This window comes from Hemiscyllium ocellatum, chromosome 22 (assembly GCF_020745735.1).
Source record: "Hemiscyllium ocellatum isolate sHemOce1 chromosome 22, sHemOce1.pat.X.cur, whole genome shotgun sequence".
NCBI lineage: Eukaryota > Metazoa > Chordata > Chondrichthyes > Orectolobiformes > Hemiscylliidae > Hemiscyllium > Hemiscyllium ocellatum.
Window position 1 is genome coordinate 19849445 of NC_083422.1, and position 27609 is coordinate 19877053.

General features: G+C 37.2%; 1 protein-coding gene across 1 annotated transcript in view; it reads left to right on the forward strand.

Moving 5' to 3' along the window:
• The window catches only part of ide (insulin-degrading enzyme), a 121306-nt gene that overhangs the window by 66002 nt on the left and 27695 nt on the right, over positions 1-27609 (forward strand). The window contains exons 15-21 of the mRNA XM_060841923.1: positions 543-687; positions 3780-3890; positions 8560-8680; positions 11490-11581; positions 19122-19233; positions 21087-21254; positions 26367-26639. Of these exons, the coding sequence (XP_060697906.1) occupies positions 543-687; positions 3780-3890; positions 8560-8680; positions 11490-11581; positions 19122-19233; positions 21087-21254; positions 26367-26639 (1022 nt within the window). The remainder of the gene's footprint in view (positions 1-542; positions 688-3779; positions 3891-8559; positions 8681-11489; positions 11582-19121; positions 19234-21086; positions 21255-26366; positions 26640-27609) is intronic.

Genomic DNA, 27609 nt, shown 5'->3' on the forward strand with positions numbered 1-27609 from the left:
ATTTTCCACGGTGAAGAAACGAAAGAGCATTAACATTTCTAGCCTAGCCTTGCCTTGCCAAGGATTTAGATTAGTAAATGCAACAATAGGATGAAATTGTATGTTCATATTGTACATCCCTAAGCCATATTACATTGATTATTGTTATTTTCTGTAAAGGATATTGACTGATAGGCTGAATCTCAATCAAATATTGGCATTCCACAAGCTCATTTATGTCCTGTTTCAAATGTATTGTACGAAGTGCAAAATCTATTGATTTGAATTGCACAGGCATTATATTGATTGTAATTGCGTTAGCCAAGTGTGTAATTAAAATATAAACTTTCCACTACCTGTCTAGTGAGCAAGGATTTGTTATTGGAAAAATGTTTTTTCCATACTTAAAATATGTTTAAAGCTCATCATGTTTTCAATTTACATTTGAAAAAAAAACTGCTCTGTTCATTTGCATAGCTATGTAGGCAGGTGAAAGTATTGACTTGTTTCATTATTAAAGTTGTGATTCTACAAAATTAATTATTTGGTATATTTTCTTCCAGCCCATTTGCTTATGTGGATCCATTACATTGTAACATGGCCTATTTGTATCTTGAACTGCTGAAAGATTCTCTCAACGAGTATGCATATGCAGCAGAACTAGCTGGTTTGAACTATGACCTACAAAATACAATCTATGGAATGTATGTAAGTACCCAAATTCAGGGAGATAGTAAGTCTCCAGGATTACCTTCCTCAATTTTTTTTAGTTTATTTTTATATTCTCCTTATTTATGCACACCTTACCCATCCAAAACTAGCCTCCTATTCCACCACATATGATTAAAGTAGCATTTTCTCCTTCTATCTAGTAGGAAAATTAGTTTAGCCATGAGGCTGCATATACATACTCTTGTATATTTTGTATGGCCTATTGTAATATTACTGTTGAATATCAGCTTGTTTCTTGAGGGTTTATTGCCACATTTTTATCTTTGTTCTCTTTGTTAGTCGTTACATTTATGTTGATCCCCTTCATTGCAACATGACATACCTCTATATCAGGTTATTGAGAGACGATTTAAAAGAGTATACATATGCAGCTCGCCTCACAGGCTTGGTGTATGCACTAGCTCCAGCAATGAACTCAATTCTTGTAAGTAGAGCAGGAAGGAGACTGGCTTGTGATTGAAGTGTTTGAAGGATGCACAAGCTGCTTGCAGTTCTTACGTGAATTTTAAATTGCATGTTTAAAATACACTAATAAGTCTGAAAGATGCATTTGGATTTGTAGTGTACTGCAACTATTTACTGGTTGAAGAAGATGAGATTTGTGTGTGGTATAAAGGGGTGAATAATTACAAGTGGGAGTATACAAATTGTGTGCTTGCTTTTTAGTCAAACTAGTTATTTATATACATTACTTTCTATCATTTGTAAATTTTGATATTCCAATATGTTGGTGTCAGTATCTCAAAGCTTCACAGGAAAACATTTTAGGAATTTTTTTTAACTTAAATCAATTTGAATTTGATGTATAAATAGTATCCATGCAAAGGAACAGAGTAGTAGAGAATGAGTAGAAGAAATTTGTCACCTGAAAGGTGGGTGGTTTTTTTTTTGGCTGAATGAGTTTTTGCTAGCTCTTCTTTGCTAATGTAAACTAAAACTGACACCATTGCCTTTCTCCCTCTCTTCCCATGAACCCTATGTTTTCCTCAGTTTAAAATGCCTATCTGTTAATCCATAAATGGTATCTGTTTTGATTACTCTCTGTAGTTCAGCATCCCATGCATCAAAACATCTTGTAACATTTGTCTTTACTCTGAGAGGCAATTTTAAATGATCACTCAGTCACTGCCAAACTTTGGGAGTTTTCTTTTTAAACCTCATCAGAACACTTCATGATTTAGAAAGTACTGTTAAATCTGTAACTACTTTTGATCCACTGCAGATAGTTCTATTCTTTCCTTATAATTGACTAACATTCTAATTAATTTAAATTTTATATTGCGCAGGATATTAACATTGTAAACATTTACACAATGCTTCTAACTAATTGTAAATTAACTATGTAACCTTAATTTTCTGTTTGGTCTTGTCTCCATACTTATTTTTTAGAATGTAACATTTATTTCTTATTTCATTGTTTTATGTACTTAAACCAAGGTGTTGTGTCTTACTACTGGTTTCCAGATTGTTAGACAAAGAGTTGTTAATCTGTTGACAATGACTCCCCTCAAATTCTACCCAACATAGCTTCTAAACATAAGTAAAATGTAAATGCTGCAAATTGTAAATAAAAACTGAAAATCTTACTGGGATCATTTGTGGAGAGAGAAGATAGTTACATTTTAATGATTTTTCATCAAACTGGTTGCATCTCAAATTTTCCCAGTTCTGATGCAATATTAATACTTTACTTTCAGTTCTTAACATCCATAAACCCAAACTGTTTATTTCCTGTCCATTTGTGCTGCAGCATTTTGTTTTTTTGTTTGACTTTTGTTTATTTATCTAATCACTTATCTCTTCAAAAACATCTGCTAGGTATGATTTTAGAATTGATGCTGGCTATGGTTGATTATTCCATGTCTTCAAATGCTCAATTTAATTTGTGCATACATGATGTTAAGCTAACTCGTCCATAATTTATTCATTCATTGATTCATACCTTTTGTTATTTCTAGGCTTGCCTATTTATGATATTTCTTTTCTAGAATAATTGTTTCTTGAAATTATGTTTAATGAAAGGTAAACACTTGATATTAATCTGTGAAGCTCTCATTCTTCACCAGAGTGCTGCCACACATTCAGGTATCAGTGAGCACTAGTTTTGTTGAAAGCAACAGTGTTCTGCTAACTTCTGGATATCTGCCTATTCTAAGTTTTGGGCAGGTGTTCAAGTTGATGTAAGTAGTCAGAGATGCTGCCTGAAGAGATCATGACCCCATTGAATGCGAACCAGATTATGTTTGTTTAGTCTGCCTGCGTTCATAAAGTGGTTCATTTATTCCTAATTTCCTCTGTTTATGCCACATCAATCCAAAAATGTATTGTTCAATTAATTTTTAATCTTTCAAAATATCCTTGACAGAAAAATGCCTAGTTGTAAATGTAACTGTGGAATGTAGTTTGAGGTACTGTACCACAGTACCGGCTATGGTCAAAGGACTTGAGTTAAATTCTGCGCGTTTCAAACTTAAGTTATTTGCAGGGATTAGTTGAAAAAAGTATTTTTGTAATTAAAGCATACTACATGTGTCAAAAGGAAATGGTTGTCTTGTTTTTAATATATTTTTGAGAAGCGCAATAGTTGGATTACAGTTTCCCGATGAATATCACTGTTGATGTCTCTCTTGGCTACAAAGGGTAACCAGTAAATACTGTATCTTTTACTTGCATGTTCTCCATTATTTCCTTAAAGAACTCTGTTAACTTTGTTGTGATGCTTTAAATACCAAGGACTTCATGTCCAAATAGTGGTTTCCAAAGGCCCAGTCACACAGCATTTCAGATGTATATTTTTGGTTGAGTCCTTTTATGTCTTGAACTAGGTAGAATTTCTTATTTTCATAGTAACATCATCAATTCAGGATTCAGAAAAGTTTTCTAATCTTCAAACATTCAATTTAATGCTTTTAAGATTTTTAACATTTGTATCCATGCTGAATGGAGGCTTCTCTACTTGTCTGCCTCTGGTACACTGCTTTAAGGGAAGAGAAAATTGCTGCTTAGTGCTTTTGCTCCTTTTTTTTATTTCTTATCTGGAAAATCTCTGTCCTCTCATTTGCCAACAGTTGGTTGTGAAAGGCTACAATGACAAGCAGCACATAATTCTCAAGAAGATAATTGAGAAGATGGCCACCTTTGACATCGATGAAAAACGATTTGAAATAATTAAAGAGGCTGTAAGTAGAATATTATATCAAACGTTTTTGTGTGATAAGCAAATCCAAGCATTTTATTTTAATATTAATAGGAAAGTAAGTTTACTTTGTCCAGATTAGGTTAAAAGGAAAAAAGGGTAAGAAGTTCTTACCTGCTCCATTCTTTTAAATGAATGGCCAAAGGTGAACATTTACTTGGAACGATTTAATATTGAAAGACCAGCAGTGCTAATTAAAACTTCTAGGCACTTTGCATTCTTGCTGGAGTATTTCGAAAGAAGAATCTCTTAACACTGTTTCATCCATGCTTGCAATTCAAAGAATATATATGCAGAAACTAGATCCATGGTCAATTAGCAAATCATCTAATATAATTATTTTATAAGGAATTTAAGCTATCATTCTTGCAAATGTTTTGAACAGGAATTTGGGGGTGTGGGGTGGGGGGGAGGGGGTGTGGAAGTAATCCAGTTCGTTTACTTGAGGAATGAAAAGGCAGTATATTCTGAGATTTTGCACCTTTTATAGAAGCTAAGTTTATAAACTTTGTTTTAAAAGTTGTGAAGTAATTAGACAAAACAAAATTGATCACATTGGAACTGTTCTGCTGCTCTATTCTTGAGCTATGGTTATTATGCAAAAGTTAAATCTCTTGTTTAACTAGGATCTTTGCAATAAGCAGTAATTTTGGGGAATTCTGGTGATGCATCACCGTTCCTACAAGTTATTGTTTGGGTCAGATCAACCCTACTCATAGATATTACTGAAAAAAGATGTAAAATGCTAGGAATATGCTGCAGTTCTAGCACCATCTGGTGTGTGGGCATCACTTAACAATGTCAACATTTGTTGCCCATCCCTAATTTTCACTGAGAAGGTGATGAGTACCTTGAACTGCTGAAGTCGATGTAGTGTAGGTTCAGTACCATTAAAAAGGGAATTCCAGGATGTGGTGTGGAGCAGTGAATAAACAACAACATATTTGCAAGTCAGCTGTATTACTTGGGAGCTTTGCAGGTGCTAGTGATCTTGTCTTGCCTTTCTTGGTGGTAGAGGCTGCATAGTTGGAAGGTGCTGTCACATCTGGTGAGATGAAGAAAAGGTGACATTTTATCAAATTATAACTTCTCATTAACTTTGTTTCTGCCTCCCAAAATGTTGGCAGAATTCCAGCATCTACTGTAGCTTTCCTCCAAATTTGCATCAAGTTCTAACATCTAATATACCGGAGCAGTATCTCTCGACCTTATTTAATATTGGCTTCAGTGTATTCTTTTCATAATGTTGGTTGTCTTTGTCCATTCCAAATTCTGAAATTTGACACCACCAGCGCACGCACATAGGCACACGCACACACTTCCCCCACCCATAAAAAGAGAGAACATTCATTCAAAACTGTATCCCAACTTGTACAGCACACTGCTTTTCAATCAGTATTCAACTGCTTTTGATTTGATGTAAGTTAGTATTTGGAATACTGAATGATTAATCTTTAATTAAAAAATAAAATCAATTTTAATTTTAACCTATCTTTTTCTTCTTTTTAATTAACAAAACGGGCCAGTAGTAAACATTGTATTAATGTATCTTAAGAGGCAGAATGATTGTTGGCGATATGGGTTCAGTTAAAGCTTCTATAGCTGATATTGTAATAGACAGGGTGATTGAAGTTATTGAGCATTTATTTTATATCTGCTTTTAGCAAAGGAAGTAATTTTAATATTTGGAAGTTTCTTTAGAAGAATAAATCTAAATAAGTCTAAGGGTAGGAACTTCACTGGAATCAATCAAAGTACATTTTTTACAAATAAGTGAAAATTGAACATGGAATAATACAACTGCAGACTTCGGTAATTCTACCAATGTTATTAATCGAAGTAGATGAAGGAAGTTGGCAAAGCATTACTCATAATGAACACAACTTTGAAAGATTTTGGTATTTGATTAAACATTTGCTGATCCAAGTTTACTTATTAAAAATGATGGGTGAGTGAAACCAAGTAACTACTGCTGGCAATTTTATATCGATTGTGCAAATACGATTTCCTATTGTTCAGCCACCTGATCAGAATTTTTAGGCTATTGTGAGAAGAACCCATATATTAACTGTTTCAAATCCTATAATATTAAAGGATTTGGGAGAAGTTCTGCATTGGTCATCAGATTATGTAGTTTAATATTTCTGCGCTAGCACAGTACAATTAATTTGCAGTGTAGGTCAGTGAAATTGAATTTTTTGAAAAGTGATCTAGTTTAAATTTAGAAATTGCTGAAAAGTAACTCTTAAATTGCCTATATTTTGTGGTTCAAATGTTCCAATTGAATGTTTTCAAAATCTTAAGGGATTTGAACTTGATGCTAACTGGTTGCAGCAATCCTTTTGGAATGCAACAGAGATTACAACTTTCCAGATCTGAATGTTATGTCATCTAGGTCATCGGACAGAGTAGCATATGTTGCTTTAACTTGGTGTTCAGTTTCAAGATGGTAATAGATTGTAACAAGAATAGATTGTGGGCGGCACAGTGGCACAGTGGTTAGCACTGCTGCCTCACAGCGCCTGAAGACCCGGGTTCAATTCCCGACTCAGGCGACTGACTGTGTGGAGTTTGCACGTTCTCTCCGTGTCTGCGTGGGTTTCCTCCGGGTGCTCCGGTTTCCTCCCACAGTCCAAAGATGTGCGGGTCAGGTGAATTGGCCATGCTGAATTGCCCGTAGTGTTAGGTAAGGGGTAATGTAGGGGTATGGGTGGGTTTCGCTTCGGCGGGTCGGTGTGGACTTGTTGGGCCGAAGGGCCTGTTTCCACACTGTAAGTCTAAGTCTGTAAGTCTAAGTCTAAGTCTAAGAACAGAAATTGCTGGAGAAACTCAGCAGGTCTGATAGTATCAGGTTCATGACCTCTTCTTCAGAACCGCCAGATACTACCTGACCTGTTTGAGGGAAGGTGATGGCCTAGTGGTATTATCACTGGGCTTCTAATCCAGAAACCCAGGTAATGTTCTGGGTTCCAACCTGCCACGATAGATAATGGAATTTGAATTTAATAAAAATCTGGAACTAAGAGTCTAATGATGACCATGAATCCATTGCCAGTTGTTGGAAAGAACCCATCTGTGCACTGACATTCTTGAGGGAAGCCTTACCTGGCCTGACCTACATGTAACTCCAAACTCACAGCAATGTGGTTGAGTCTTAAATGATGATGGACAATAAGTGCTAGCCTAGCTAGCAATACTCTTATCCCATAAATTAAAGCAATGCAAACTCAGGTTTTCCTACTTATCAATGAACTTCAAACGTTTTAAGCGTTTTTTTTTAAGTAATTCCTTCTCTTCAAGTAGGTAGAGGTTATTTTTTGCTGGGGATCCTTGATGCCACATTGAGTTTTTATCAATAGCTTTCATTCTCACCTCACCTTGTTCAGCTCTTTTCTGTGTTTGGACCAAGGCTTTGAGGTCGGGAACGGAGTGCCCCTGGAACCCAAACTGGGTATGTTACTTGAAAGAACTATTAGTAAGCCTTCCATTATTTTACTGATGAGCGAGTGTAGACTAATTTAGTAGTAATTGGCCAGGTTGGAATTGTCAGTATTTTTTGTATCTGGGCAGTTTTCTATACTGTCTTGTAGATGCCAATGTTGTCACAATGCAGAAACAATTTGACTGGGAGCACTGAAACGTCTGGAGCACGACTCGTTTTCGTTCTGTTACTGAATGTTATCAGGGCTGTAACCCTTGAAATATACTGTGCTTTTAGCAATTTCTTTATCATGTGGAATGAATAGAATTAGTTGAAGACTGACATCTGTGATCCTTGAACCTGCATAGGAGGCTGAGATGGGTCATTCACTCCACTTCTGGCTGAAGACTATTGAAAATGCTTCAGCATTTTCTTTTGCAGTGGCACAAAAACACAATATCTTCAATTGAAGATTGACAATTGATGCTCACTCCTGCCAAAAGTGTCATGGACAGATGCATATGCAGGAGGCCAGGTTGATGAGGATGAGGTCAAATATGATTTCCTACCTGTTTGATTCTAAACCAGCCACAGACCCAGTCTAGCAGCTGTGTCCCTTGGGCCTCAACCAGTTTGTTATCAATTATAGGTACCCCTTAACAACAACCTGTTATGAATAACAAGGTCTAACAGATATGCAGTTTATATTTCAAAATTGTCAATTCGTTGCACTTCTAAATCTATTTGAGTTACTGCGCCTTTTAAATTTACTCCACTTACAGCACGAGAGTTATCTTTATAACATGGCAATAAATTAATCTGGAAATCAAGTATGTGTAAATTAATTCATTGAAAATCTGATTCAACGTTTGAAGAAAAGCAAGTTCTTCATCGTACAGCATTTAGTGACATTCACTTGATTCTTGCCTATTCGTTGCTGAAAGCTTTTTTTACATTTTCCAATCAACCTGTTCAGAGGCGAAATTATGCAGCTCAGGATCAGGTGGGACTCGAACCTGGGCATTTAATTCAGGTGCGAAGTGTTGCATTTGATTGTATTTCTGTAATGGGTTCATTTGAAATTTAATTTTTTGAGTTTAGTTTTAGCAATGGGGTATTTACTGCCAAGCTCGGTCTTATTTCAAATATAAAAGCCGTGTTCAATCTTCAATTAATTCTTTTTGCTACAAATATTCAGTGGGTTAATGGCAGGTCTATATTTTTTTTGTAGTATATGCGATCCTTGAATAATTTTCGAGCTGAGCAACCTCACCAGCATGCTATGTATTATCTCAGACTGTTGATGACTGAGGTGGCATGGACCAAAGATGAACTTAAAGAAGCACTGGAAGGTAGGTGCTTTGAATTATAATTGTAAATATTATGCAGCAATTACAAGAAACAGCACACTCTGTTAAAATGTATCAACTTGAATGCGTTTTACTTGTGAAACCTGTCAAAATTAATAGTTACAGGTTGCTATAACACATGTTTCGTCAACGTGAACTTGATGAAATATAATTAATGAATTGGGGATGCTGTTTCTATATTGTGAACTTTTAAAACATATGTCAGCTGTGATGCAATTATAGTGCCAACTCTAAGTGCTGTTTCTAAAGTGCGATTCTTCTCTAATGTGGGGTTGCACAAGAATGCAACAATTGTGCTATAGAAGAACAGACTACTTTTTTAGTGTATTCGTTAAGTGTTAATCCTGGGTGATCCACCCATTTACCCAGGTATCAGTAACGAGCACTCCAGTTTAGGTATAACAGTGCCAGATACAGAGTAAAGCGCACCTTTGCCTTAAAAACATCCATTTTAATATCTGTGACATTTTTTATTTCTTGAACCAGCTAGCCTGAGACCAATGAATAAGATTAACAAATTAGTAACTATCTGCCTGCTGTAGTACTCTTACATCAACAGATGAACATAATTTCCATTCCATCAGTCTGGGATGATTTGAATCAGTAAAGTTAGTCTGTAACCAACTGTGTTATTAAATAGCCATTACCCATTTACAATTTGGAGAAATCTAGTAGAAAGTCACTGAAAAATGATCAAGCAAGCCAGTAGGATAATTCAAATATTTTAAGTGTTACAGATTGTTTTGACTTAATGTATATTAGTCAACCAGGCTTGTCACAGTTGTATTACTTCACCATTCAAATTACACTAACAAAGACAAGAACAAATTAATTAGGATGTCAATAATACATCTGATTCATTTGTAATTTTCAGTGTTTAAAAGTCTAGATGATTGTTTTAAACCTATTTCTGATCTTTTGAGTTTAGACGAATGAGAGATGAAAAAGTTTGACATGGTTAATGCAGAAAGTGTTTCTTTTTGAAGGAAATTGGAGCTGGGGACACAGTTTCTGGGATTGTGGTTCTTACGCTTAGAATGAAAAGAGGAGTAATTTCTTCTTTGATCATTCATGTTGAGAATTTTCTACCCCAGCAAACTAGGTCATTGAATATATTCAAGGCTAAGTTGAACAGCATTTTCTTGTTTGAGGGTGGCAAGGGTATGAGGTATTTTGTTTTATACACGTGCGCACCATTAATTTGGGTTTCAGGTGAGATTTACAGCACAAAAACATTCTTCAGGGTAAGTGTGACAGTCTGCTGCTTTAGGACAGCAATATTATACTGTATTTTGCAGTGTTATCCTGTTACGTGGTAACATTCTGGGTAAAACTTAGTGTGACTCTTTGTAACTGATTTTCATTTATATGCTTGTCTCAAATGGTCAAGTCCTTGAGTAATGCTGCAACTTCACAGAAGCAACTTGGAATGAATGCTAATCTCTAGGCTGCTCTTAAATGTGGAGGATAAAAAAGAATTAGGAGTTTCTGCACTGTCTCTTTCTCTAGTATAGCAAGCGATTGAACAGTGTGATAGAGGTAGTGGTTTGACCAAATGGTACAGCAAAAATTGTCTACAACAATACCTTGGTCCTGCATTGATTGACTTCATAACCGTCTTCATTTATGCTAGATGTGACTGTTTCGACATGTTTTAAGTTGGCAGCTTTACGATTTCAGCATTTAATGCAGATAGATTGTTTGTTGAGTTCTTAACAGTAACAGCAAAGACTTTTGGCCCTGAATTGAAGCAGAGTTCATGATGTCATAGAGAATATTAACTAGAGTTATTGATGACCACGAACGTATTACTGGTTGTCTGAAAAACCAGCTGGTTCTCTTTCCTTTCGGGAAAGTACCTGCTATCCTTACCTAGTTTGGCTGTCAGCAATGTAGTTGACTCATAATTGCCTCTGTGAGCATTTGGGAATGGGCAATAAATGCTAACCTAACCAGTGATGCCTACACCCTGTTAATGATGCATTTTGAAAAAGTTATATACATACTCGTTCTTAAAATTACACTGTCTCTGTGTTCCTTCCACATTAATTCCTTGTTGTAACCATGCAGCAACCTGGAAGGTATTGAGTAGGCGCACGCAAGTTATTCACTTTAATATACTTCGAATGTGTGGCCAAGCAAAAAATTTAAGGCCATCTGCACTTAAATGAATGGGCAATGTAGAACAAACTAGGGGGATGTCAGGTCATGTGGAATCTCTTTATGACTTTGTAGTCAAACCTTTGTTTTAAATACTTGAATACTGTGTCTTCATGATATGCTGTGCAATTTCAATCATTTTATCTTTTTTTATTTGCAGTGAATGAAATTTTACAAGTAGAAACCAAAGATAAATATTAGAGAACTTTTTATCTTGCTCATTTCATTGTTCCATAAATTTTGTTTGACCAACATGTGTGCGGTCTATATTTAATTGTGTGCAGAAAGATAATTACACCAAACTGATGTTACATTGAGCCGTAATTTTTATTTGTGAATCCATAAAATATTTTTCAGCATCATTGCTCAAGCTTGCTGTTATGATCTATCAAATATGGCCTTTGAATCAAGACAAACTGTTATTTGAATTTGAAGCATAGTGACTGTAGAACAAATGACAAGTATGCTTGTGCCACACACTGGAGAAAAACCAGCTTTGAATTCGTGATGGTTGCACATTCTCATTTTCTATTTAATGCATTATGGCACGCTCTGTTGGTTCTCTGCAGCAATGGAATATAAATATTCTTTCGAAATGTGATTGATTTAGCTGTCTGAAAATCTGTTCCAGATGTCACTCTCCTTCGCCTCAAGGCCTTTATACCTCAACTGTTGTCACGACTGCATATAGAAGCTCTTCTCCATGGCAATATAACAAGACAGGTTGGTTATTTACCTTCAACTGGGCTGAAAGAGAACTTTTTTGTTGAGGATATTCTTACAATTCATGCACATTAGTAGCAAGTTTCTCTTGTTAAATTTATCTGCTCTGCATCTCTATTGCAATAGTTTTTCAGTTTGAAAATATAAGTCAAATATGTTGAAATGTTTTTAATTAAAAGTGGAAGCAAACCAACAAAAAAGATAAATAGTGGTTAAAGTAAACATTAGTCCTTTACAGGATGAGACAGGGATTTAATAATGGGGTATGAGGAAATGGCTGAGACATTGAATGAGTATTTTGTGTTGATCTTCACAATGGAGGACATGAATAACATGCCAGTAGTTGACAAAGACATGAAGGTAGATGAGGACCTGGAAATAGTCATTATTATAAAAGAGAGAGTGTTGGGCAAGTTAATGGAGCTAAGAGTAGACCAATCTCCTAGTCTTGATGGAATGCATCCCACTGTACTAAAAGAAATGGCAGGAGAACTTCCGGTAATTTTCCAAAATTCATTGGACTCTATAGTAGTTCCAGCAGATTGGAAAATAGCAAATGTGATGTCACTGTTAAAATAATGGAAGCAAACACAAGATGAGGGATTCCAGACCAGTTAGCCTAACTTCTGTTGTGGGGAAAATCCTTGAGTCTATTACAAAGGAAGAGAAAAGCATATAGATAGATAGAAATTGTCCCATTGGGCAGACACAGCACAAGTTCATGAAGGGCAGGTCATGCTTAACTAAACTATTGGAATTCTATGAAGACATTATGAGCATGGTGGACAATGGGGACCCAGTAAATCTCGTGTATCTAGATTTCCAAAAGGCATTCGACAAGGTGCCACACAAAGCCCTGCTGATAAGATAAAGGTACAAGGCGTTATGGGCAATGTATTAGTATGGATAGAGGATTGGTTAACCAACAGGAAGCAATGAGTGGAAATAAATGTGAGCTTTTCTGGTTACAATTAGTTATTAGTGGTGTGCCTCAGGAATTAGTGGGACTGCAATTATTCACAATTCAAATGGATGATTTGGATTTAGAGACCACCTGTAGTGTGTCAAAGTTTGCGGATGACACTAAGATGACTGGTAGAGCAAAGTATGCAGACCACTGTGAAACTTTGCAGAGGGACGTAGATATGTTGAGTGAGTGGGCAAAGGTTTGTCAGATAGAATACTAATGTTAATAAATGTGAAGTCCTTCTTTTTGGTAGGAGTAACAGTAAAAAGGAATATTACTTGAAAGATAAAAATAATTGCAGCATGTTGCTGTGCAGTGGACCCTGGGTAACGTTGCGCGTGAATCACAGAAGGTTGTCTGCAGGTGCAGCAGGTAATGAAGAAGGCAAATGGAATTTTTGGACTTATTGCTAAAGGGATTGAGTTTAAAAGCAGGGAGGTTATGTTGCAGCTGTATAGGGTTCTGGTGAGACCGCACCTGGAGTACTGCACTCAGTTTTGGTCTCCTTACTTGAGAAAGGATGTGCTGGCATTAGGAGTGCAGAGGAGGTTCATTATGTTGATTCTGGAGTTGAGGGGATTGGCTTATGATGAGAGACAGTGTCGACTGGGGTTATATCAATTGAAATTTAGAAGAATGAGGGGAAATCTTATGGAAGCACATAAAATTATGTAAGGAATAGGTAGAATTAGAGAGGATGTTTCGACTGGTGCGTGAAACTAGGACAAGAGGGCATAGTCTGAAAATTAGGGGGGAGCAGATTTAAGACTGAATTGAAAAGAAACTTCTTCACAGAGGGTTGTGAATCTATGGAATTCCCTGACCAGTGAAGTAGTTGAGGCTTCCTCAGTAAGAGGTTTTAAAGCTAGGATAATTTTTGAACAGTAAATGAATTAAGGGTTATAGTGAGAGGGTGCGTAAGTGGAGCTAGGGCTACGAAAACACATCAGCCATGATCTTATTGAATGGTGAGGCAGGCTCAAAGGGCCAGGTGTCCTACTCCTACTCCTAGTTCTTATGATCTTATAGAACATAGAACAATACAGCGTGGAATAGACCCTTCGGCCCTCAATGTGTTGCGCTGATCTGTGAACTAGTCTAAGCCCATCACCCTATATTATCCCATCATCATCCATTTGCTTGTTCGTTTAAATGCCCCTAATGTGGCTGAGTTAACTACATTGGCAGGCAGGGCATTCCACGCCCATACCACTCTTGAGTAAAGAACCTGCCTCTGACATCATTTTTAAATCTATCACCCCTCAATTTGTAGCTATGCCCCCTCAACTTGCAGCTATGTACAAGGAGATGTCGTCATCATCCTGGAAAAAGACTCTCACTGTCCACCTATCTGATCCTCTGATCATCTTGTATGTCTCTATATTAAATCGCCTCTTAGCCACCTTTTCTCCAATGAGAACAGATCTGCAATGCTTCCACATTCTTCCTGTACTGGGACGACCTGAACTGCACACAATATTCCAAGTACAGCTGCACTAGCGTTTTATACAATTGCAGCATGACATCACAGCTCCAGAACTCAATCCCTCTACCAATAAAAACTAATACTTTATGCCTTCTTAACAGCATTATTATCTTGGGTGGCAACTTTCAGGGATCTTTGTACATGGACGCCACAATCCCTCTGCACATCCACACTACCAAGAATCTTTCCATTGACCCAGTATTCAGCCTTCCTGTTAATCTTCCCAAAGTGAATCACCTCCCATTTATCTGATTTGAACTCCATTTGCCACCTTTTAAGCCCAGTTCTGCAGTTTGTCCAAGTATCCCTGCAGCATTCTTCCACACAGTCCACCACTCCACCGACTTCAGTATCATCTACTTGCTAACCCATCTACTTATGCCTGCATCCAATTCGTTTATAAAAATAAGCAGCAATGGTCTCAAAACAGATCCTTTTGGCATATCTCTGGTAGGACGATGGTAGGAATAGGGCCTGGCTGAATATTTTCCATCAACCACCACTCGTGGCCTTTCTAATCCAAACTGCTAAATCACCTTCAATCCCATGCGTTCAGATTTTCACCAATAGCCTACCATGTGGAACCTTATCAAAGGTGTACATGGTGTACATGAAGTCCATGTACACCAATTCAACTGCCCTACCCTCCTCCACATGCTTGGTCACCTTCTCAGAAAAACTCAGACGGCTTGTGAGACACGACCTGCTCTTGACAAATCCATGTTGACTATTCCCAATCAAGTTGTTTGTTAGATGGCTATGAATTCTATCTCTTATAATCCTTTCCAAAACAGATGTAAGGCTCACTGATCTATGATTACCTGGGTTATCTATACTGCACTTCTTGAACAAGGCACAATATTTGCAATCTTCCAGTCCTCTGATACTAAAGCTGTAGACAGTGACAACTCAAAGATCAAGGCCAAAGGCTCCACCATCTCCTTCCTAGCTTCCCAGAGAATTTTCGGGAAAATCTCATCCGACCCAGGGAACTTATCTACTTTCACACCTTCTAGAATTGATAACACCCTCTCCTTACTTACCTCAATCCTTTCAAATCTAATATCTCAGTCTTCTCCTCTCCAATATTCTCCTTTACCTGAGTGAAAACAGATGAGAAATATTCGTTTAGCACCTCTCTGATCTCCACAGGATCCATGCAAAGGTTCCCACTTCTGTCTTTGACAGGCCCTATTCCTACCATCGTCATCCTTTTATTCCTCACATATAATAGAAAGCTTTAGGATTCTCCTTTTATTCTACTTGCTAATAACTGCTCATATCCCCTCCTTGCTTTTCTTAACTTTATCTTTAAATTCTTTCTAGCTATTCTGTAACTCTCCATCGCCTCATCTGAACTATCTTCACATAAGCCTCTCTCTTCTGCTTAACGAGAGATACAATTTCTTTAGTAAATCATGGTTCCATTACCTTATCACTTCCTCCTTGTCTGACTGGGACATACCTATCAAAGATATGCAATATCTGTTCCTTAAATCAGCTCCACATTTTGATTGTCTGCATCCCCTGCATTTTGCTGCCCCACTATATGCTCTTCCCCCATCTATAACTCTTGCCCTGTGGCATGTACCTATCCCTTTCTATTGTGCAACTAAGCATAACCGAGTTATGGTCACTCTCTCCAAAGTGCTCACCTAACACTAAATCAAACACCTGGCCTGGTTCATTACCAAGTGCCTGATCCAATGTGGCCTCCCTTCTTGTCGTCCCTTCGATATTCTGTGTCAGGAAACCCTCCTGTACACATTGGATAAAAACTGATTATTGGCGTACTAGAGTTATACCATTTCCAGTCAATGTTGGGGAAGTTGAAGTCCCCCATAATGACCACCCTGTTCCTTTCATTCCTACCCAGAATCGATTTACCAATCCTCTCCTCCATATCCCTGGAACGTTGCGAAGGCCTATATAAAAAAAAAACTCCCCGCAGTGTGACCTCTCCTCTCCTGCTTCTAACCTCAGCCCATACCACCTCAGTAGACAAGTCCTCATCAAAAGTTCTTTCAGCCACCTCTTCTAACACCTTCCCTGATCTTAATGAAAGATCTAAACACAGGAACCTGCAACATCCATTCCTGACCTTGCTCTAACCATGTTTCAGTAATGGCCACAACATCAAAGTCCCAGGTACCTATCCATGCTGCAAGCTCACCTGCCTTATTCTGGCCACTCCTGGCATTGAAGTGGACACACTTTAAACCAGTTTGCTGTCTGCCAGCACATTCCTGTGACCATGAAATCCTGTCCATGTTCTTCCTACTGACCTCCACTTGTGTATTGGAACTACAACACAGGTTCACACCCCGCTGCTGAGCTAGTTTCAACCCACCTGAATAGCACTAGCAAATTTCCCAGCCAGGATATTAGTACCCCTCTAGTTCAAGTGAAGACCGTCCTGTTTGTAGAGATCCCACCTTTCCCAGAATGAGTTATGAAACAAGTGACTTTTGAACAACAGCCTGTATGTTAGGAATAGTCCTTCAATATAAAATGGATAACTTAATAGCATTGGGAGTTGTGTGCAGAACTGTTAACTGAAGAGGTATAGCATAAACCTGTTAATAATTTCCTGTAACTTGTAGCCAAATCTTGGCATTTTCAAACTTGGTGACTTATCGGAGTTGTGTTGAAATGATCAGTTGCTCATAATTTACTACTTATATGAAAGTTTTTGACTTCTTATATTTGAAGTTTGATGAACTTCAGTTGTTTACCAGTAGCTTATAAAAATAGCCTTTATCTTTCTTCATGATACAATCAAAAATGAGGGCGGAAATATTTTTTTCCCATTCCATACTCACCCAGAGACTCTGAGATGAATTAGATAACATTAGGTGAGGTCTAATTCAACACTGACCTGGAAAGAGTTTCAAGTCCTCTCGCAATTGACTGTTTATTAAAACACTGGCAGAGATGTGTGGGATTTAGCAAAACCTTTTGTAAATTAATACTATTTGCTTGCTTTTTGTAATCCATCATTGATTTCATGGCAGAGGAGCATTTCTTCTAAAGACCACAAATTTTTGGAGAAAAGCATAATCAAGATATCTAAGTAGCTCACCCTGTTTCTATAAGTTCAACTATATCCTCAATGCAAAGAAAAGTTATGCTTTTTTTAAGGAATGTCAGTCCTGTGTTCAGCCCACTGATTCAGTACATATGTTTTCCATCCTATGAGAGACTCTATCCATTCTGTTTCCTGAAGGAATGTCCACCATCTGTATTCTTAGCTTGCAAAGATAATTGAGGAACTGTAAGATATTCATACACTGTCTTTTGTTTCTCATTGGATAAACAGTGCTAGATAATTTGTGTAAATGACAGCATCATGCTTTGAATGGGTGGGCAACATAGACTGCTGAAAGCCAAACTTAACTAGGCAGGTAATGCTCACTACCATTTTGAGGTTGATGTCTCATTTACAGTGAGCTGCTAGTGAAGCAAGCATTTCTGCAGCTTGAAGATTGATGGAAGGCAAGACACTTGCAACTTATATTTTTGGTTTGAGGAGGTAGAGTTTGCCAGAACACCCAAGAACACACTCATTTGAAGGTTACTGATTAGGCAGTTCAGTGTTTTCTCCACATGGGCAAAGCCTGTATGCTGATGTTGCACTCATTTTGTACCGTGAAATCGTAGTCCTGATCTGAGGCACTTTGTAGGACTGCTATTTGCATATTATTGGCTGTCTCCTGCTCAAGTAGCAAGTCTTATGCCATTTCAGGAGAAAGTGAGGACTGCAGATGCTGGAGATCAGAGCTGAAAATGTGTTGCTGGAAAAGCGCAGCAGGTCAGGCAGCATCCAAGGAGCAGGTGAATCGACGTTTCGGGCATGAGCCTGAGAAGGGCGCATGCCGGAAACGTCGATTCTCCTGCTCCTTGGATGCTGCCTGACCTGCTGCGCTTTTCCAGCAACACATTTTCAGCTTATGTCATTTCACCCAACCTCAGATCCTTAAAATAGCAACTGCCTGCACACCAGCATAAGCAGCACAAATGTCCTAATATTTTTATGTAGTTGCTGTCCTTTTAACACTGGGTGCAAGTTAAGGTCAATCCAAAGTTCATTGAGTGTTCGCTTCACAAATGCACATTTCCACTCATCAATTCTGACCTTGGTCTCCAAACAGTGTTTATTTCACTTTCCCCTCTACAGTAAATAAAAGATATCTATTGTGGCGCGTTTGATCTTTTTCTATTCCCGTTCCTTTCATTTGCAATCCTGTAAATTGTAAACCCAATTCCAGCTAGATACCTAAAAATCTTCATTGTAAACAAGCTCACCTTAACTACTTTTGTTTGGATTTAAAATATGCCTTGGAAACACTTTGTGATTAATTGTCTTAAGGGTGTTTGAATTTGTAATTAAGCTAAAATGTCAACTCGCCACTGTTGAGCAAAGCATAAAGTGTTTAAAAAGTGTTCCTTACTTAAACTGTTAAATTGAAGGATGACATTTTACCATTTATGTAATGGCTTTCTTTCGCATTATTTCTTTATACTAAAAAAGTGTTTAGATTTTTCCTTTGTTCCTTTTTTTTCATCTTATTCATAAGACAGTAATAACTTTAAAGGTTATAATGATCAAAGTAGAAATTGACAGCTATTTTATGGATACCACTGCAGAGTTGGGATAAATTGTATACATAGCTGAAAATGTGTTGCTGGAAAAGTGCAGCAGGTCAGGCAGCATCCAAGGAGCAGAAGAATCGATGTTTCAGGCATAAGCCCTTCTTCAGGAATCTCCAGCATCTGCAGGCCTCACTTTCTCCTAATAAATTGTATACATATCCTTTTCTTTCTTTCTTCTCACCCTTCGTCCTTCCTTTCATACTTGGTCATACTAAAGTGCTTCCTCATTATTCGTCCAATTCTGATGGAGGGTATATATGTGAAATATCATAATCAGTTATTTTTTCTTCTTTTGTAAATGCCAGCTGATCTGTACCTTTCCAGCATTTTCTTTCATTTGATAAACATATTGTTCAAATGAGCTTCACTAAAATATGTGCAAATCAAAGGTGTTAGCATTTTTTTAAGCAATTAATCTGTTCTGTCCATTCTAGACTTCATTGAGCATTATACAAATGGTTGAAGACACTCTAATTCAGCATGCTCATACTAAACCTCTTCTTCCCAGTCAACTTACCAGATACAGAGAGGTGCAACTTCCTGATCGTAAGTTAAGTTTCAGTTCTTTCTCTGACTTAATCATTTTAGTGTGTTTTGAGATTCCAGCTTTTCTCATGAAAATTGAATGAAGACTAAATTGATCATCAACTTTTAAGACACTGCACATCAGGCACCAGAATAATATGCCATTAAATTAACTAATCCAAGATAACGTTTTAAAATAACCCAATGCTAGTTAGTTAGGTAGTACAATCCTAAAATTATTCTGAAAACAGAACACTGAAAATAATCAGTAGCAATCCTATGTAATTCATGAGTTCGACTCTGCATATGAGATTTTAGTGATGAGCTTTTTGCGCTTGGTTTTTTTAACAGTAAGTAGATGTGTTAACTCCCAGTTAGACCAGCTTTTTTTTTATGATCAAAGATTGCATTAAGCAAAACCTTTTACACAGTTTCAGCTAGGAGACCAATAACATTTTGTAACAAGTCCAGCCATGTTTTTTCAAAACCACTAGAAAAATGTTCTGAAATTAACTAGACTTCTTACCCAAAAAGTATTATTTTTGTAATTGTTGTGATAAAGTAATCATATCATTGTATTCTGACATATTCTTTTCCTGGAGATGATTAGGAATAATTATTGGTGGTTTCTTGATTCAAGCTGAAAACAGTAAATTTGAATTAATTTGTGTGAGCAAAGTAAGTCTTCCAAGTAAGCAGAGAGTCATGACTGGACATCTATTAAAAATAGTCCTGGGCCATTCACCAAAATTAACTCATTATAATCTGCATTTGCAGAAGGAGCAATGTATTGTGAGCATCTTAGTATAAATAACTGTATTAAAACAATATATTCTTGTTGAATAGTTGCCTAGATGACTTTGCTTTAATCCTGTAATTTATTAATTGCATGGGTTTATTTTCGATCAACTGTCACAAACCATGCTTAAAATCTAGATCGATACGATAAGGATTTTAAAGTTGCAGCGTGGTGAGAGGAGAACAACATTTTGGCTTCTTTTGTACATCGTCTTTAGCAAAAATGTTTAGTCTTTGGCCCAAAGAGTACACCCTTAATGTTTTGAACCTTAATTTGCTGTTGTAGCATTTGCAATTTATAGCATTTGTACCTAGATGTGCAACTCCCCTCATTAGTTAATCAGAGGCATAGGGTTGTTAGTTTAAAAGCATAATTTAGTTGCCACTTTTCTGAATATAATCAACAAATATCAAGTGCACCACCGTGAAAGGAAATAAGTATCTAAGTCTTAGTCACTCATATTCTAATAGCATCTTTTACTCATGTAAATTAAAACCCATGCTTTGTTCGTGTAAACGAACATTATTTCAGTTTTAAGGCTTTCTGAATTAAACTACACAACAGGATATGGCCAAAAAATAGCCAAAGAATAGATTCTTTAGGTGTTTTTTTTTTTGGGAGACTGTTCACAGCAAGTTGGCTCAGCTGAACCTTTTTCACTTCAGATATAAACATTATATGCTGAGCGCTCTTTGCAAGGACATTGAGAAGTAATATTGAACATTTGCAAATCAAGCAGAAATGAAAATCAATAAAGAATCTATTCTGATTTTTTTTGGTTTTGTTTCCTGCAGGTTAGCAGTGGTATTAATATAGTGGATAACCAGTAACATTTTAGACTGGCTTGCAGCAAGAATCTAATTGCCTTTTATTTTTAACTGTGAGGAAAATGATTAAAAGAGATGTATTGTTTCAGTTTCCTAATTGCCTGTCGTCTTGGCAAAAGATTGCTGATGACAGTTTGAATTAGCATCAGGGTGATACAGTAATTTGCTGTTGCAAGGAATGCTAAAGAGTACAGGTGCATGTCTGTAGAAAGCCTAATGATTGTTTTTGTCCTGTATACCATACATAGGAGGCTGGTTTGTGTACCAGCAAAGGAATGAGGTACACAACAACTGTGGAATTGAGATCTACTATCAGACAGACATGCAGAACACCCATGAAAATATGTTACTGGAGCTTTTTTGTCAAATTATATCGGAACCATGCTTCAACACACTGCGGACTAAAGAACAGTTAGGTAAGTCAATATTTATCATTGTAAAATCAAAATGACTGGTTTAATGAACGTGATGTTTCAATGGTATGCAACCACTTCATTTGAAAATCTTAATTCATTTTTAGCTTTTTTACATAATTAAACCTCTTGTCTGTTGGTTGTCGAAATACTGACAGTGATTCTGAAATAATTTGTGAAAGTTTAGAAGAATGCAAAGAATGTTTTGTTCTAACTTTTTGTTTTCCATGCTTGCTATAGTTAAGCAATACGAACTGCTGACAACAGAAAATAACTGTTTGAACTTTGTATTTTTGTTATTTTGCTCCTAAAGTAAGTATTATTTTTATGTACAAAATGTTTATATTGTTTCTCATCTTTTGTAATGTAAAAGCTGAACAAAGCGCATATATTCCTGATTGGAGTTGATGGCCATTTTTTTAATCCAAATTGTTTTTCTTCAGGTTGTTTTGGGTACATTTAAATTATAGGCAGGGGATGACCTTTGGTATTATCGATAGACTATGAACTCAGACGCCTAGGTAATGTTCTGGAGACCTGGGTTCGAATCCTGCCATGGCACATAATGGAATTTGAATTCGATAAAAATCTGGAATTAAGACTCTGATGAAACCATTGTCAACTGTCCGGGAGGGGGAAAAACCCATCTGGTTCACTAATGACCTTGAGGGAAGGAAACTGCCATTTGTACCTGATCTGGCCTACATGTGACTCCAGACCAACAGCATTGTGGTTGACTCTTAACTGCCTAGCCAGCAACGCCCTCCTTTAAATGAATTTTTAAAAACTAGCAAATTCAGTTCAGCCTTCTGCATTTGCATTTATTGGGTAAGAAAGTATCTAAATCTTGAATTTGGAGTTGGTATTAAAATGAAATCTGGAGTTTGGATTTTGTGAGCTTTTGAGCAAGTTTATTTTCAAGGGTTCCATTGGTAGAATGGCCTGGTTAAGAACCAGCTGAAGCTGGATGCTTGTATTAATTAGCTTAGCTGGGCCCTTTTGTAAAGGATATATATGTAAGTAGCCAACAAAATAAGTTTTGGTACTTGAGTGCAGCTTATAATTGAGTGCTGGAGTTGAGGATCTCATCCCATTCAGCAGTGGAATGAAAGAAGTATTTGATTCCTTTTTCCTAAATAAAGCAGCTGATTGGGAAATGTTTCTGTTGACCACCTGAAATGATGTCAGTGATTGTGATTCTGAAGTAATTGGTAAAAGTTTAAAAGAATATGAAGAATGCTCTGCAGTAGCTTTGATTTTCATACTTGCTGTAGTTAAGATCTAGTAAGATGTATTGCTGAGGATGTGTTAAGGCTCTGGTCAGTCCAAATTTGAAATGTTGTGAACCGTGTTGGGCCCTATATCTAAGGAATTCTTATCCCTTTTAAGTTTTAAGAAAATGTCTTCAGTTTGTATTCAGGTTTCCGTAGTTTTTTTTTCTGACCTTATAGATTGTTTGTTAGGTATAAGATTGATACTGTGCTTATTAAAAATATAATGAAGTGTAAAGAGCAGTGTGAATAAGTCATGACTTAACTACAATCAGTATGGGAAGGTTAGGTGATGTGTTGCAATTGCACCATTTGGGAGCTGCTGGACACTAGGATGATTAGCAGGCAACACACCTTCTGCAACTTCAGATCTCAGTCCTAGCTGCAGCTGTTGTATTACACTAAGGATGGAAAGGTCACCTGTACACTTGCTCCAGGAGGTAGTCAAGCCTCTTAGATTAGGTCATTCAAACTTAGTCTGTGCTCAGGGGAAAAAAGGGTGTGATTGCAGGTGAGGCAAGTATATGGACTCCAGGGGCAGTTCTCAAGCTTCAGACCAGCAGTTACAAGATGAAAATGGGAGTTGCAGAGAGGATCAGTAAACCGACACAAATAGGAGGATTTATATACTCTCTGCAGCCATGAACAAGTCCCGAAGGCTGTTTGCCTGACTTGTGCCAACATTACAGATGTCTCCTTGGGCCTGTGGAGGAACTTGGATTGGAGTGTGAAGAGAAGGATCCAGTTGTTGTAATCCACATTAGTACCAATGATTTTGATAGGACTAGAAAAGAACTTCTGCTGGAAACGTTCGAACAGTTATGGGCAAAACTAAAAGGTAGGACCTCCAAAGTAGTAATCTCCAGATTACTACCTGTGCCATGGGCAAACTGGCATTGGATAAATAAAATCAAGAGTTAAATGTGTGACTCATGGATTGTGTGGGAAGAATGGGTTTCAGTTTGTGGCACCAGTACTGAGTTAAAGAAGCTGTTCCAGAGATGGGCTTCACTTGAATCATGCTGGGAACAACGTCCCAGCAAATTGAATAACTAAGGCTTTAAACTAATTAGGGAGGTGTGTGAGTTTTAAGTAGAGAAACACAGACATGCAAAGCAAATGGATGTGACAGCATTGCATGGCATATTTCAGATAATTCTGAGAGTGTAAAAGGAAGGGACAGTGTGTAAGCATATAAAAACAACAGCAAGTAATGTCAAAAGGGCAAATATGGTAAAAATGCAAAATAATGTCTCTGTACTTAAATGTGTATAACTTTCAGATCCAAATAAATGAACTAATGGCACAAGTAGATGTTAGTAAATAAGATACTAAAGCTATTAAGAGACATGGTTACAAGGAAATCGAAGCTGGGAACTGAATATTCAGGGTATGAGACTTTGTGGAAGGACAAGCAGGAAAGAAAGGCTGTTAGGGAAGCTCTGTTAGTATGAAATAACCAGAAATAATCTTGGATCATACGGTATAGCATCAATAAGTTCTTATCTCCATCAGACGTAAGAAATAACAAGGAGAAGGCATGGGTGGGAGAAGTCTATATGTCAGTTAACTGTAGCTGTTCTGTATGACAGACAATAAAACAAGATAATGAGGGAATGTAAAATGTCAGTGCAGTAACATGGATGAATTTATTTTTCTTGTCAATTGGAAAATCCAAATTTTCAGAAGTAGCCCCAAGGAAAAATTCTCAATGTATTTGGGACTGTGTTCTGTATAAGTATATTAATAATCCAACCAGGAATCATGCTATTTTGTATCTGGTAATGTATAATGAGGCTAGTTTAATAAATTATCTCTGGAAAAGATCTCATTGAGATCAGTGACCGGAACATGGTAGAATTAGCATTCAGTTTGAGAATGTGAAACTTGTCAGAAACAACTGTATTAAACGTAAATTGTTATATTCATGTAGGGGTTAGGGCAGAGTTAGCTGGTATGAAGTGGAAAAAATGAAGGGGAGCAAAGACAAGAAAATTTATCACGTCGTGACAGGGCTAAATATTTCTCTTTCCAGAACCCAAAATCCCTGTCAGTGGGATGAAGTATGTTTAATGTCTATTCCCTTCATCAACATCTCCTGACAAGGGAGATAGATAGATTTGAGGTTGCAGTAAAGGTTTCCTTGTAATCCAGAAAGAAGTTGGAAAATGAATTGACATCTGTAATCACCAAAGGTTTCCTCACCTAAGCTCTGGAACATGCATTTTGAGGGGTGGTGAGCATACTGTAGGGTGTTTGGAACAGCCGAAAAGTACACATGAGAGTTCTGAGTGTTATAATCAAGATTGAGATTGATGAATGTTGAACTTACGTGGGAAGTGAGCAGGTAAGTCGCATTAAGATAGATCAGCCATGATTATATTGAATAGCAGTGCAAGCTCATGCCAAAAAGCTGTCTATTTCCATTTCCTATTTTCTCCTGAAATAAAGCACTTTTTAAACCACACATGATATTGGAAATCTGGCACCGCCTTTCCAAAAATCTCTGGATTTTGGGAAAATTGGAATTTTCAGGATTGAGTTTGACATTGCTCAGTGTTAAGTCGATCAAAAATGAATTAATAGGGTTCATGTATGGCTATCATAACTTACTAGAATGGAGGAACATGTTGGAGAGCTGGCCTATTCTTGTGTATTCCAGGGTTCTTCATTTTTTGCTACCAAATGTAATAGCCCTCTGGAAAGAAATGAGGGTTTATGGAATCAACTGAAAAGGAAAGTTTCAGCCTGAATTATAAGATAATAAATCATAGAAACAGGCGTATGCTGTTCGGCCCCTTGATCCTGCTCCAACATTCACTAGAATTATGATTTAGCCCCCTTTTCCTGTCTTTTCCCTATAATCGTTGATTCCCCTACAGACCAAGAATCTAGTTATCTCAGCCTTAAAGATAGACAAGTAGTCTGCCCCCACAGCTCTTTATAAGCAAGGAATTTCAAAGATACTTAACCCTCCTGAGAAATGAAATTCCTCCTCATCTCAGTCTTAAGTTCGCGCCCCTTTATTCTCAGACTATATCCTCTGGTCCTGGACTCTCCCATGAGGGAAAATATCCTCTTAGCATTTACCCTGTTAAGCCCCTTAAGAATTCTATATGTTTCAAATGAGATCACCCTTCATTCTTGTAGAGTGCCAGCCTATTTAATGTTTGCTCATAAGACAGTCCCTTCATACCTGGAATCATCTTGTAAAACCTCTCTGAACTGCCTCCGATGAAAATATATCTTTCCTTAAATAGGGGGACCAAAACTGCCCACAATACTCCAGATGTGGCCTCATCAGTACCTTGTACAGTTGCAGTACAGTGAGACTTTGCTACAGTCTCACTCCATACTCTTTGAAGTAAAGGCCAATATTACAATAGCCTGATTTACCTTCTGCAACTGTGTGCTAGCTTTGTGTTTCGTGTGTAAGTACCCCCAAGTCCCCTTGTGTTGCAGCCTTCTGCAGTTTATCTTCATTTAAATAATAACCTGTTCTTTTGTTCTCCTTTCATAATAAACAACTTTGCATTTCCCATGTTATACCCTATTTGCCGTATTTCTGCCAACTGAAGCTATCAATATCTCTGTGTAAACTGTATCCCCCTCACTACTTGCCTTTCCACTTATTTTTGTCATCTCCAAATTTAGCTACAGTACATTCACTTCCTTCCTCCATGTCATGATTATACCAACTTCATTTTGTATTTTAAATGTATAACTATTCAGCTGCACTGAGGTGATGCAAGATTTTAAGTTACATAAATTGCATAGTTGACTTTTATATCTTAATTATTTTAATGATTGAACTAACTTAAAAGTCTCCTTTCTGTCATTATAGGTTACATTGTATTTAGTGGCCCACGGCGATCAAATGGTGTACAAGGCCTTCGTTTTATTATTCAGTCGGAAAGACCACCCAGTTACCTGGAAAGCAGGGTGGAGGCTTTTCTGAAGACCATGGAAAAGCATATCAAGGAAATGTCAGAGGATGCTTTTCAGAAGCATGTTCAAGCTCTAGCAGTAAGACGACTTGATAAACCAAAGAAGCTTTCAGCAGAATGCGCTAAACACTGGAGTGAAATTATCTCTCAGCAGTACAACTTTGATCGAGGTAGAGTAAAATAAATTAATGTTGCTGAGAATTTGAGTATTAGAAATGTTATCTTTAATATAGCAATGCATTTTAAAGCTCAAATGATCTCAAAACAGTTGTGTGATTTTACATGAAGGCAAGTCTGTGTAGTTTCTTTTCAAATAAGACTTCGTCCCACATTCCTTATTGTGCTGCATGTAAAAGGGAAGGCAGATGCCCTTCTCCATCAGGTATCTGCTCCTATTTCTTTGTAATTGGCTAGTAGCAAGCATGAAAATGGTATGAAAGGATGGCATATCTCACTGGTTATACCTGAGACCAATATTGTATTACTTAATTAATACTGCTAGAGCACAACAATCATTAATATTGTACAAGTTTGATCCATGATTCCTGTGATATTCTTTCCAACGTGTACTGCGTTGGACAGAGCTACTCAATAGGGTGGTCTGTTCCATTCAGGAAACTGCATGATTGGTCAAAACAACTAATATTGATCATGTACTTAGTTGTGGAGCATTATTTATAGAGGCGAAGGGATTGGCACCTAGCTTAAAAGAGTGCAGTGGGCCTGCAGTGGATTGTGGAAACTACTGAGTTCACCTCTCGAAAGTATTGTGGTTATTCTGTTTTGGATAAATACACACACAACATAACTATGGTTGTTGGTCAAGACCATGTATGGGTGTTCATTTCAACCACTTGAATCTTATTGTTCTTGCACACCCTATTCCTCTTGTGCAACCTGTATTTGCTTCAACTGGGTTGTGCTGGCCTCTGGGTTATGTTCAACCTGTGCCTTCTTTCATGTTTCTTCTTCTAATAAAAGAAGATTTTTTTAATCTTCTGTTTCTTTCTCCCAGCTTTACTTTCCACCTCACCTGTTTTTGTGGTAACATGTTCGTAACAATAGTAAGATTGTGGAAAACTTGATTGTACTCATTGATGACTGTCTTACACTTATCCATATTTTGAGGAAGATAATAGC